The following is an 11,646-nucleotide window of genomic DNA, read 5'->3' as shown; positions in this document are numbered from 1 at the left end:
GGAACCTCTCGAATTGGGCAGCAGTGAGAAAACACCAACTCCTTCCTCTGAGGGGCCCGAACACCATGTTCCCCTCCTGCCAGGGACAGCGCTGGCTCCTGCTGCCCCTTGCTTTTATTGTTTATGTTTTTAAGTCGATTTATCATGGCCCATCAAGTGGATAATGGCTGCCCCGGACACAGAAGCCCCTTTCACACAGCTCCCTCACACAGCTCCACAAAGGAAACATTCATCCAGGCCCAGAGCAGGAATAACCCCTCACTGAAAATAGCTGCTGGCTAAACCCGCCGAGGACAGACAATGAGCCCTTTCAGAGCAAGCAGGCGAGGTGGGCACAAAGGAAACGTCGTCAGCCACACTCAGAGTGCAGCACGAACCCCTCTGCAAAGGCAACCCAAATGGTAATTCAGAAGATAATTCAAACATCAGAGGTCAGGAGGTCCCAGCCGAGGGTTCTGCTCAGACTGTGCTCTGCATCGTGGCTACAGCAGCACTGTCCTGTGAACAGCAGGCAGGAGCCACAGCACCCACACGGTCACGTTATGTTCCACAAGCACCATACCTGCAAAAGTGAGCAGTGACCTCCGTGTGTACCACACGAGGTACTTCCCTGGCTGCACATAGGAGCTGCTGCATTTTACCAATGTAAGATTAAGGTTGAGCCTATTACAATGGGATTAGCTTTATTCTGGGGAAGGTTTCTGTCTCACCAGCAGTAACCCCAGCAGCAGAACGTGCTTCTTCCAGTGGAAAAGTTAAAGAAGTCATCAGTCAGCCTGGAAGATCCATAATTCAGGATTCATCCATGTACTGAATGCAGGTGTTTAACTTTCATACTCTTCCCACATCAGTCCAGATGACAGGGCTCGGTCCTGGGGTGGAATTACTTGAATTCCAGAAATTAAGGACCCAGAAAAGGCTTTATTAGGAATGTTTAAGGTACAGTGTGGCACACTCTTGATTCGCACTGTAGTTTAAACAGAGTTCAGGACTCAGGTAAACCAGAGCACAGGCTTTGCAGCTACCAAATTCAAGCAGCTACATGTTATATACAGGTTTAACAGCATCTCACTGGACTGCGAGACCCTCCCCATGGGGAGAGAAGCCAGACAACTTGCAGAGAGCATTTTTCTGTGTTACCAGGGAGGTTTTCTGCACACCAACCCCAGTTCCCAAGGTACCAGAGAGCAGGTCTGCAGCCTCCTTTCCCTCTCCTCAGGCACTGGGGGCGTACTGCACAGCCAGCCGGTCAAAGTCGTTCTCCTTCAAACCAGAAATAGGAACAGAATGAATAAACCTTGAACTTTACTGGAGGAGCTGAAGAAAACATCACTAGCACAGCTCACTAAGGCAACAGGAATTCTAAGCAGCAAGATCACCTGTCTCAGTTCTCAACTGTTTTCAGTTTGTTCCATTTTCCCTGTGCCATCACCTTAATCCCTCTTTCTCCCTCCCCAGGATGTTTCCTCTATTTAAGCACAAAAATCTCATGTAACAAGATTAAGAACCCATAGGTCAGAGATTCTTTCAAGATTTGGCTCCTTTGTTTAACATCTGGCTCGTGGCTCCCAACATCTCCCACAAGGGCTAGGAAATTCACTGTGATAAGTGATGTGCCAGGGAAAGAGCAGTTACCCTCCCCCTGCAGTCGGGTTTGCTGGTAAAGAATCTGCTCACCCCATCAGAGACTGGTATGAGGCATGATAAATTCCTTTTTATATTAGAGAGGAACTTGTACCTTGGCCTGATACTCCTTTATGAATGGATGATTCTTATGTGCATCTTTCAGCTGTGACAAATAGCGATTTGTAACCTGATGGGATGAGAGAAGTTTCAGTATTAACAGGAGGAGAAGCCAAGAGTTTCAAACATCACATTTCAATGTGGTTATTTACAGTGAGTCCAGACCCGATTTTCTCAGTGCCCCAAACATTAGCAGCCCCAGTTAAAACCAGTAAGAACTGGGCATACCCTGTGCTTAAAAATTAGACCTTAAATAGTGGGTTCAAGAGAATAGTCAGTGAGGACTGAACTCGGAATTCAAGCCATTCCTTTTCCACCCAGGTCTTCGTCTCAAGTCCACCCCTCTGTCTGCAGCATCTGTATTTCCACAAACACTTTATGGAAGATGGGAACTCCCCACACCCCAGAACTGTTCTGCTTTGTTAATGCTGATCCTGATGAGAACTGCAAGCCCAAGCAAGGTTACAGGCCCTCAGAGCACAGACCCTGCCCGCAGCAGCACCAGCAGGTTGATTGTATCTGCTTGGTGAGTACAGTAAAACAGGCCTCACCTCTGGGGGTTTGCCCAAGTGCTGCGACAGGACCACGAAGTTGATCAGGGTCTCAGGATGGCCACTGTCCTGCAAACAAGAGCAACCATCTGATCTGATTTACCTCCACAGCAACAAATGGTACCAACCAGCAGAGCTCTGCAAGAACCAGTTGTGCCCAACCTACAGCTCACTTCACTGGAAAAGGCAGAGTAGAAGCAAAGGTTGGTATCGAGAGCAACCACCATAGCCATATCTATCAATGGGTTGCAATGCTCCTGAAGTTTAACAGTGAAGGTCATGCTGCTTTACTCTGTGTCTCCCAGAGAGCAAATGTGCCTGGCAAAACCTGAAGTACCTTGTCCAGTGCCTCCTGAAGCACTCCTTCTGCATCGTCCCACTTGCCCTGGGCCATGTAGCAGGCTGCTTGCCCGTTAAGCAGCAGGAGGGTGGAGGAGCATTTGTCTGCCATCTCTTGGAAGATGTAATAAGCATCTTGTAACTTCTCACCACCCTGTGAAGGGAGGAAACAAACACCCCCAGTTTCATTCCATGTTGCTAAGAAGCCTGCACGCTCTAGCCATGGTTGAAGGACCAGGCACAAAGTTCATCCCTAGGGTTATAAAGCACAGGCATGGAACGTGTCAGAACCAATGCTGGCAGCAGCTGGCATTCAGGTGGTACCACAACACATCACTGCAGAACACAGATGAAAGAAATGCAAAAATATGGAATATTAAGAACTATTTAAAGGATCAAAAGAGCCAAGCCTCCCTTCAAACAGAAAAAGCCAACCACTTCAGAAGAACCACTTCAGGTGTTGGATAGATTCATGGGATTAGATTATGAATGAGATTTTTATAATTAAATGCAGGTGTGGATACCTGGCTTTCCAAAAAAGCTTTAGACAGGTCCTACAGGCAGAGGTGTCCACCAGTCACAGGTGGGAGCACTTGAGGAAACTAAGACCTTAAGGAAAATCAGCTGTGCATTATGGCAAGGCAGGGGTTCAGCATAACAGATTTCCTAACAAAGCCAAGTGAACACTAGAAAGAAATCTGAACAGTACAGCAGGTTGTGTCCTGCTTAACCTTGGACTTCACTGAACTTGAGGAGACTACTTTCCAATCACCCCAGGATCTGGGCTGTGTTTGGCTTTGCCTGATTCACAAACACCCTTAAAGACAGTCTGCTCTAAGCAAAGAATAACACTTATTTCTTGGAATTTAACTGCAAGATCTGGATGCTGGTACCGCTGCACTTGCCATTTTATATTATAATGCTTTGTGAATTATTTAAGTGTGGTTTAGCCCTTCCCTGTGTGAGCTGAAGGCCAAGGAGTGCAGCTGAAAGACTGGCAATCAACCCAGGCACTTTGTGAAGCCAGCTGCCAGTATTTTCTGTGTACTTGAAGGAAGGGGAGAAACAGCCAACCAGCCCAGCAACCCCCCTGCACGCTCTTCTGAAAGTATGATGTGCAAAGAGCAAGCAGGAGCAAGCTGTGGAGTGATGTTTCTCCGTGTTGAAGGCCAAGGATCCCCATTTCAGACACTCACGATGGCCAGGTTCACCCAGGCAGTTGCCAGCTGAGTCAGAGTTGCATCCTCATCTTGCTCCTGCATCTTTTTAAGTTCCTTGCTGCAGAAGGAAAAGTGGGAGTCACGCAAGGCAAAAAAAGGCTGTGCTTTCTTCTCTCAGCTCTTCCATATAATGCCACAAACACCTCTTAATATTTCACTGAAGCAATCCATGAAAGACTTCCCTGTTTTACTTCCTTATGGGAAGCCAGAAACCCAGGACTTGAGATTCAAACTACATTCTGCTGAAGGGAGGATTAAACCTGGGGGTTCATCTCTTCCTTCAGCAGTATCCAGCTCTATTACCTCTTTTGCAGCACATCCACATCTACACACGAGTTGTTCTCGCAATGGCAGGGGTTAAAATGCTGCACCCTGGGGGAGGCTGGGTGCTGAAAATTCTCTTATCACCGCCCACCCCAGCACCATTAAGAAGCAACCAGACACAAACTTACCGAGCCAGATCAAGCCTGTCAAGCTTCAGCAGAATCTGTATCATCATGGCCATGCTGCAAGGAATAAGAGCAAAGTGATTTTCACAACTGCAGGCTTTACCTCTCCCAGTGCCCTGGGACAAACCTCCCTGCTGTAGGGCACCAGCTCTGGGAGCAGGGCAGCTGGCTCCATGCTCCTTCACTGCACTGACACAATGCTCAGCTCAGCAATTCTGAACACCCTTAAATCAATAAAGCAGGTTCTTAAGTTTCACAAGGGAGCAATAGACTTGATATGGGAGGACAAGCACCAAAGCACTTCCTACTCCAAAAGGCAAACCTCAAAGGAGCTTCTCAATGGTTTCAAGGCTTTTTAGAGAAACCAGACCTCAGCCATTCATGGGGCACCTCTCCCAAGCCACGAGAGAGGCTCCGTGATGCTGGCTGAGTTCCACCTACCACTCCAGGCTCTCCCCTTGGTGCAGAGTGCGCAGAGCTGCGTCCGGGTTCTTGTCGTGAAAATAGATGGAAGCAGCCATCAGCAAGAAGGTGGTATTGGCCACATCAACGCTTTTGGCCATTTTCTTGTCCAAATCAGCAACAATTGCATCCCTGTGAAGAGCAAGGGTGAGAATTTGTGCGTATCTCATCACTAAGCACCCTGACAACTCTGAGGTTGAGACTGACTGGAAAACCCCCTAAAAACCCCAATAAAGACCACACTCCTACAAGAAACTTTCCACATGGAAGCAGATTCCTCGTAGGACAGCGCTCAAGGTCCAACTTCTTATCAGTCTTACCTTTGGCTCTCATTTGAAAGATATTCTGCAAACATTCTCACTGCCTGGAGCTCAGGGCTAGCGTTGGCTTTAATTTCATCCAGGACGACACCGTATTTCCTCTGTGAAAGGCAACAAAGGCAAAGCTGTGACTCTGAGAGCACAGGGCAGACGCGTTAACCTTAAACCCCAGTGAGAACAACCAGGAACAGCCGGTTTCTGCTTTACAGCTCACATCAGGCTCTACAAACGCAGCCAAACCCAATAGCCCTGACCACCCAAAGAGGCCCCACGGGGTCACGCTGCGCCTGCACGCATCGCGCTGCAGTCACGGCTGTACCGGTGTCAGGGAACGCGTTATTCCCAGTGCTAAAGGAAGAGCTGCTCCCAGAGTGGCCAAGCCTGAGCTCGGGTTCACAGCTCCAGGCAGGTTACCCCGAGGGAAACGCCGCATTCCCAGCCTCACCTGCGCGATGTAGGCTCGGAACAAGAACACATCCCTCTCCACTTCCTTCTCCGCGCTGGACGGCTGAAGGGGCGACAGCAAACAAGAAACGCTCTCAGGGGGCTGCACAGCCATAACCCGACCCCACGGGAGACACCCCCAGGCACGCACACCCGACCGGGGCCCTCGAGGAGCCTCAGGTCGGCGCCTTCAGCCGCACCTTGACGCGCTGCGCCTCGTTGATGGCGGCCTGGTAGGCCCCGATGTAGAAGCTGTTCTTCACGTCGAAGAGCTCGTCCCCATCCCCGCCCGGCCCGGCGGAGCCCGCGGCCGCCATTGCCCCCCCTCAGACACGTCTCCGGAAGCAGCTGCGCCGCGGAGGCTGCCGGGAGCCGCGGTCTCCATGGCAATCCCCGTGCCAGCCAATAGACACGCCAAGAGGTGGCAACGTCACCAGAGCGCCGGAGGTGGCTCCCGAGGCAGATGGGATGAGCAGCCAATGAGCGGCGGGCGTGCGCGCTGACGTAGTGTCGGAGCGCCGGTGGCGGCGCTGTCATGGCGGAGTTCCGTGCGCTGGGGCTGGCGCCGTGGCTGGCGGAGCAGGCCCGGCAGGTGGGGCTGGCGCGGCCCACGCCCGTGCAGGCCGCCTGCATCCCGCCCGCGCTGCAGGGTGAGCCCGGACCCCCCCCTGCTCCGCGCCCCCCGCCGCCAGCGCCGCCCCCTCACCGCCTCCTCCCTTCCCTTCCCTCCCCGCAGGCCGCGACTGCCTGGGCTGCGCCAAGACCGGCAGCGGGAAGACGGCGGCTTTCGTGCTGCCCGTGCTGCAGGCGCTCTCCGAGGACCCCTACGGCATCTTCTGCCTGGTGCTGACCCCCACCAGGTACGTGCTCCAGGGACCGGGACTCGGGACCCGGCCCCGGCCAGGCCCCTCCTCACCGCACTCCCCCCCGGCAGGGAGCTGGCGTACCAGATAGCCGAGCAGTTCCGCGTCCTGGGGAAGCCCCTCGGCCTGAAGGACTGCGTCGTGGTGGGCGGCCTGGGTGAGTGAGTGCTGCTGCGGGGGGTGGAGCCGCTGCCCTGCCCCTCTGGCCCCGGCGTGGGCCGGTCGTTAACGAGCAGAGTCCTCTGGAGCTTCACCTTCCACGTGTGCTGAGAAGCCGTGATCCAGCACCAGGGCAGCGGAGGCTGGGGGGGGATGAGGAGAGTGAAGTTTTCCAGCTTTACAGAGGGAATCACAGAATGGTTTGGGTTGGGAAGGACCTGAAGATCATCCGGTTCCGACCCCCCTGCTGCGGGTAGGGACGCCTCACACTAAACCATGGCACCCGAGGCTCTGTCCAATCTGGCCTTGAACACTGCCAGGGATGGAGCATTCACAACTTCCGTGGGCAACCCATTCCAGTGCCTCACCACCCTTACAGTAAAGAACTTCTTCCTTAGATCCAATCTAAACTTCCCCTGTTTCAGTTTGAACCCATCACCCCTTGTCCTGTCACTACAGTCCCTATTGATGAGTCCTTCCCCAGCATCCCTATAGGCCCCCTTCAGACACTGGAAGCTGCTCTGAGGTCTCCACTCAGCTTCTCTTCTCCAGGCTGAACAGCCCCAACTTTCTCAGCCTGTCTCCATACAGGAGGTGCTCCAGCCCCTGCTCATCCTCATGGCCTCCTCTGGACTTGTTCCAACAGTTCCATGTCCTTTTTATGTTGAGGACACCAGAACTGCACACAATACTCCAAGTAGGAGCGCGTGTTCCATGGTCCCCTCTGTGGGTCTCCTTGCAGACATGGTGGCACAAGCACTGGAGCTCTCCCGCAAGCCCCACGTTGTCATCGCGACGCCTGGCAGGCTGGCAGATCACCTCCGCAGCTCCAACACCTTCAGCCTTAAAAAGCTCAAGTTCTTGGTAAGGTTCTTTTGCAGCTGGGTTTTTGTGCTTTTCAGCCTCTTCCCTTCTCAGCTGTACGTGTGCATGAGCTCAGGGGGTTTGGCTCTGCCTAGATTATGGATGAAGCTGACCGGCTGCTGGAGCAGGGCTGTGCCGACTTCACTGCAGACCTGGAGGTGATTCTGGAGGCTGTTCCAGCACGCAGACAGACCTTGCTGTTCAGTGCCACGCTGACCGACACACTGAAGGAGCTGAAGAGCCTGGCTGCCAACAGACCCTTCTTCTGGGAGGCCGTGTCCGAGTCAGTGCTCACCCTCGCTACACAGAGCCCTGTTTCCTCTCTGGTTTTGTGTCTCCTCACTGTCCCTCATGGTCTGTCTTCACTTGCCCAACTGTTGCTGCTGGTGCTTGCCCTCCAGGGTGCGGACAGTGGAGGAGCTGGACCAGCGGTACTTGCTGGTACCCGAGGCGGTGAAGGATGCGTATCTTGTCCACTTAGTCCAGACCTTCCAGGACGAGCACGAGGACTGGTCCATCATTATCTTTACTAAAACCTGCAAGTGAGTGGCCTTGTTCTTTGTGAGCACTCATAACGCAGACACTTCTACTTGAGATTCCAAGCCTGTGCTGTGTCGGGTGTTAGGCTGGGGTGGTGTTTGCTTCCACAGTCTGCTTGGTAAGAGAAACACCTTTTCCTTTGAGCAGTTTGGGGCTGAAGGGCCACCCAAAACAAGTAGCACGCCAGGAGGTCAAGCTGCTTTACCTCTCTGCATCTTCTTTTCCTCCTGCTGGTGGATACTGGGAAAGGGATGGGGCAAATAGCCCTGTCTGCATCCCAGTGCTGCTGCTCCCTTCCTTCGGGTGGTTCAGGTGACTGGGATGGAGCCCTGGAGCTGGTGACATTCCCCTGAGTGCAAGGGGAAACCAGTCCCACTGCCTGGGGTGAGCGGGTGTGGAGTGGGGATCCTGTGCCCTGCCTCTGTCGTAGCACTGCAGCATCGAATTGTGGTGGTTACTTGTGTGAGGGCTTCTGAAGGAGCCCAGCTCTGTCCTGCTCCAGCAGCTCCACGTTTCCCTGCGGCATTCTGATTCGTTTATTGGGTTTTCCTTCAAGGGACTGCCAGGTCCTGAACATGATGCTCAGGAAATACAGCTTCCCTTCTGTAGCTCTGCATTCCATGATGAAACAGGTGGGTGATGGACAGACCTGGGAGAGGGATGTTCAAGTCACAGTGTCCCCCATACAGGCTTTTCTCTTGACAGCGGCAGCGATTTGCAGCTTTAGCAAAGTTCAAGTCCAGCATCTTCAAGATTCTCATTGCCACTGACGTTGCTGCCAGGTAAGGGAAAACCACAGTCTCTGTTGCCAGAGATCTTAAACCTGCTTTTGAAGTGCCAGAACTGCTGTGGAGATTTGGCTGGGGTTAGCAAGTGGATAGCTTTATAATCCCCCACTTGGGTAGGACGGGGTTGTAGAACATCTCTGAGCTGTGTTTTGGTGCAGTGTAGCTCTGATCCTGGCTTGTTTTGCTGCAGTGGGGGGTTGTGTTCTAGCAGGAGGATGATTTCTGTGATCTCTGGGTCAAGGAGGGAACGGTGGGCTAGGAGGTGATGCTGTGTTTTGTGATTGTTGGAGAGCTGCAGGAGGCGTTTGTCCTAGAACCAGCCAGTGAAGATGACATCCATGAGATTATGGGGCTTGGGGAGAAAGCAGAGGACAGGGATTCAAACTGCTTGTATTAAATCAGCGTCTCCCCACTTCTGTTCTCCTCCCCTGTGCTGCAGAGGTTTGGACATTCCTGCAGTCCAGGTTGTCATCAACCACAACACTCCCGGTCTGCCCAAGATCTACATTCACCGTGTTGGCCGGACAGCGCGTGCGGGTGAGCAGGGAAAGCTGAGTGCCCTTTGCTGCCTGAAAGTGGGATCCCAGTGCTGGGCTGAGCCTGGAGCAGGGACAAGGAGACAGCAGTGCAGTAGCAGTGCAGTCCGGTTGGGCAGTGCCAGAGCTGCTGAGCCCTGGCTCAGCATCCTGCCTTAAGGCTGCAGTGCTGCCTGGTGGCTGCTCTGCACTGGTAGTGAGCTGAATTTGCAGAGCAAGCAGAGACCCTTTGAGTGCCCCATGAGCAGACTGCAGCAGGGCAGACTCATGGGGGTGATGGAATTTGGCATGGGTTAGGCTTCACCTCCCTCTGCTCAGCAACACTCACATCTCATGTTTTCACCATGCAGGCCGGAAAGGCATGGCCATCACACTGGTGACGCAGTACGACATCCATCTCGTGCATGCTATTGAGGAGGAAATCAGTAAGTAGAGCACCATTAACGCTGCTAAACTGTGGGATCCTGTGTGTTCCTTTGTGCTCGTGGTGCTTGCAGTGCTGATTTCATCTGTGAAGAACGATCCAGAGCATCAGTGTGAAAATGGTTTCTCTTCCCTGTGTGGCTGAGGCTTGGAAAAGAGCAGGATCATCAGCAAAGCATCAGCTTTGATTCTGCTTGAGTGCATCAGGCATGAATGGGTTTGTCTTCCTCCTATTCCTAGTGGAGGAAAGCCAGTGGTTGGGCTGTGTGTAACCTTGTTATTAAAGCAGCCAGCTTCTTCCTTACTCCCTTGCTACTGCGAGTGCTGATGTGGACAAAAAGGACCCATGCTTTGCATGGCTTCAGGATTCACAGTTTTTGAGGAAGGAGACCTAATAAATGCAGCACTTCGTGCTGTGGGGAATTGTAGGCAGAGGGGAGGATTTCATCTTTGTTGTAAGGCTGAAGAAGTCAGTGGTCACAGTGTGTGTCAACAGTCCCACCTCTAATCAGTGCAACTGAGTGAGGTTTTGACCAGTTGAGAATCTCCTCCTGGATTTTGTACCCAACCCTGGTCTGTGAATGTCCCACCCCGATTCAGAGCTGAAGCTGCAGGAGTTCTCTGTGGAGGAGAAGTTCGTGCTCAACATCCTCACCCAAGTGAACGTCACCAGGAGGGAATGTGAAATAGTAAGTGTGCAAATGTGAGGCCCCTGTGTTCAGGGGACTGGAGAGCTTGGGCAACCGGGAGGTTCATCACAGTCTAACGGGTGGCTCTGGCTGTGCAGCTTTGCTCTTGAGCACATACCTGAGAGTTGCTGGTCCTTTTTCTAGTGGAAGCACCTGGGGGGTTGTTTTAGTGATTTTCCCTAAGTTTGGTCTGTTATTGCACATTCTTGTAGCATTTTTGTGCTGCTGAGTGTTGAGGCTGGTGCTCCAGGGGCTGCCAGATGTGTGCACCCCAGCAAGGTGCTGCTCACCCTGTACAGCTCCATGGCAGGTTTGGTGCTTGGTTGCTGATTGCCCTCTTGTATTTGTGCTTTGACAGGAACTGGAGGGAATGGATTTTGACGAGAAGAAAGAGATAAATAAGCGGAAACAAATGATCCTTGAGGGGAAGGTGAGAGTTGCTGCTGTATAAACTGCTGTGATCAGTAGCTGGGATGCTGCCATCGATGGCAGTTCCTCCCTCACTGCCGTGCTTTCTCTGCCTCACTCCCTTCAGGGTGGTGAAGCTTTATCTTAAAAGGTGACTGATACTAAGAAGTGCAGTGGGGTCGTGTCTGACTTGTGCAGCCTGCTTGGTCATGGGCTTCTAGGAGAGGCAAAGGGGCCGCCACTGACGCTGGGCATGTCACTGTGTCCTGGCATTTGCCATTGCAGGATCCAGATCTGGAGGCCAAAAGGAAGGCAGAGCTAGCCAAGATCAAGAAGAAGAACAAGCAGTGCCGTGAGAAGGTGCAGCAGGTCCTGCAGAAGAGGAAGCAGCTGCAGCTGAAGAGGAAACTGCAGAAGAAGATGGAGCGGCGGAACAGGCGAGTGAAGGAAGAGGAAGAACAGCCCTCGGCCTGACTTGCTTGGCTCGGACTGCCCTGATATTGCTGCTGCTTTGGGAATGCTGGGACCTAATGTGGACACTTCTGACCTGACGCTGTTGGGAAGGTGGGAGAGGGGAGAAGAGAAGCCTCCATAAACCAGCTTGTTGGCACAAGGCCTCCCTGGCAGGCTGGCTCTGTCTCCTACAGGAGTGTCTGTCAAGAGCACGTTTCCTTCCTCCAGCAGAGGTGAGGCCAGACCTGAGCTCTTGGTGACACAAAGGGAAATAAAGCTCCTCTGTCTCTTCCCCCTCCATCCAGTCCCTGCTCTTTCCCTTCCCAGGGCTGGTGCTTGCCGCTCTCAGGGTTTGTATCAACACATTCTGTCTTGAGCCAGTATCTAAAAATACT

At 52.8% G+C, this 11,646-nt stretch overlaps 2 protein-coding genes across 3 annotated transcripts in view; one reads left to right on the top strand and one right to left on the bottom strand.

Moving 5' to 3' along the window:
• DDX49 (DEAD-box helicase 49) overlaps positions 1 to 11,327 on the top strand; it is a 139,812-nt gene extending 128,485 nt beyond the window's left edge. The window contains exons 2-14 of one of the 2 annotated variants that reach the window (XM_057417449.1): positions 6,072 to 6,178; positions 6,265 to 6,388; positions 6,463 to 6,548; positions 7,293 to 7,414; positions 7,510 to 7,697; positions 7,816 to 7,956; positions 8,511 to 8,586; positions 8,660 to 8,736; positions 9,182 to 9,279; positions 9,629 to 9,703; positions 10,302 to 10,390; positions 10,749 to 10,820; positions 11,084 to 11,327. In XM_057417449.1, coding sequence (XP_057273432.1) covers positions 6,072 to 6,178; positions 6,265 to 6,388; positions 6,463 to 6,548; positions 7,293 to 7,414; positions 7,510 to 7,697; positions 7,816 to 7,956; positions 8,511 to 8,586; positions 8,660 to 8,736; positions 9,182 to 9,279; positions 9,629 to 9,703; positions 10,302 to 10,390; positions 10,749 to 10,820; positions 11,084 to 11,272 — 1,444 coding nt within the window. In that variant the 3' untranslated portion in view covers positions 11,273 to 11,327. Of the gene's footprint in view, positions 1 to 6,063; positions 6,179 to 6,264; positions 6,389 to 6,462; positions 6,549 to 7,292; positions 7,415 to 7,509; positions 7,698 to 7,815; positions 7,957 to 8,510; positions 8,587 to 8,659; positions 8,737 to 9,181; positions 9,280 to 9,628; positions 9,704 to 10,301; positions 10,391 to 10,748; positions 10,821 to 11,083 lie in introns of those variants that run through there. The other variant, XM_057417450.1, reaches the window with a different exon arrangement.
• On the bottom strand, positions 902 to 5,871 carry COPE (COPI coat complex subunit epsilon). The gene is made up of 10 exons (XM_057417453.1): positions 5,729 to 5,871; positions 5,530 to 5,592; positions 5,085 to 5,185; positions 4,744 to 4,896; positions 4,306 to 4,359; positions 3,830 to 3,911; positions 2,632 to 2,787; positions 2,295 to 2,363; positions 1,739 to 1,813; positions 902 to 1,263 (listed from the first exon to the last, which is right to left on the bottom strand). The coding sequence occupies exons 1-10, from the start codon at positions 5,843 to 5,845 to the stop codon at positions 1,216 to 1,218; spliced, it is 918 nt and encodes a 305-aa protein (XP_057273436.1). The 5' UTR covers positions 5,846 to 5,871; the 3' UTR covers positions 902 to 1,215.
• Positions 11,328 to 11,646: the final 319 nt, after the last annotated feature.

This window comes from Pezoporus wallicus, unplaced genomic scaffold (assembly GCF_028554395.1).
Source record: "Pezoporus wallicus isolate ANWC-B61680 ecotype Strahan unplaced genomic scaffold, APGP_CSIRO_Pwel_v1 contig_13865, whole genome shotgun sequence".
Taxonomy (NCBI): Eukaryota; Metazoa; Chordata; class Aves; order Psittaciformes; family Psittacidae; genus Pezoporus; species Pezoporus wallicus.
This window is presented reverse-complemented; position numbering and strand designations above follow the sequence as displayed.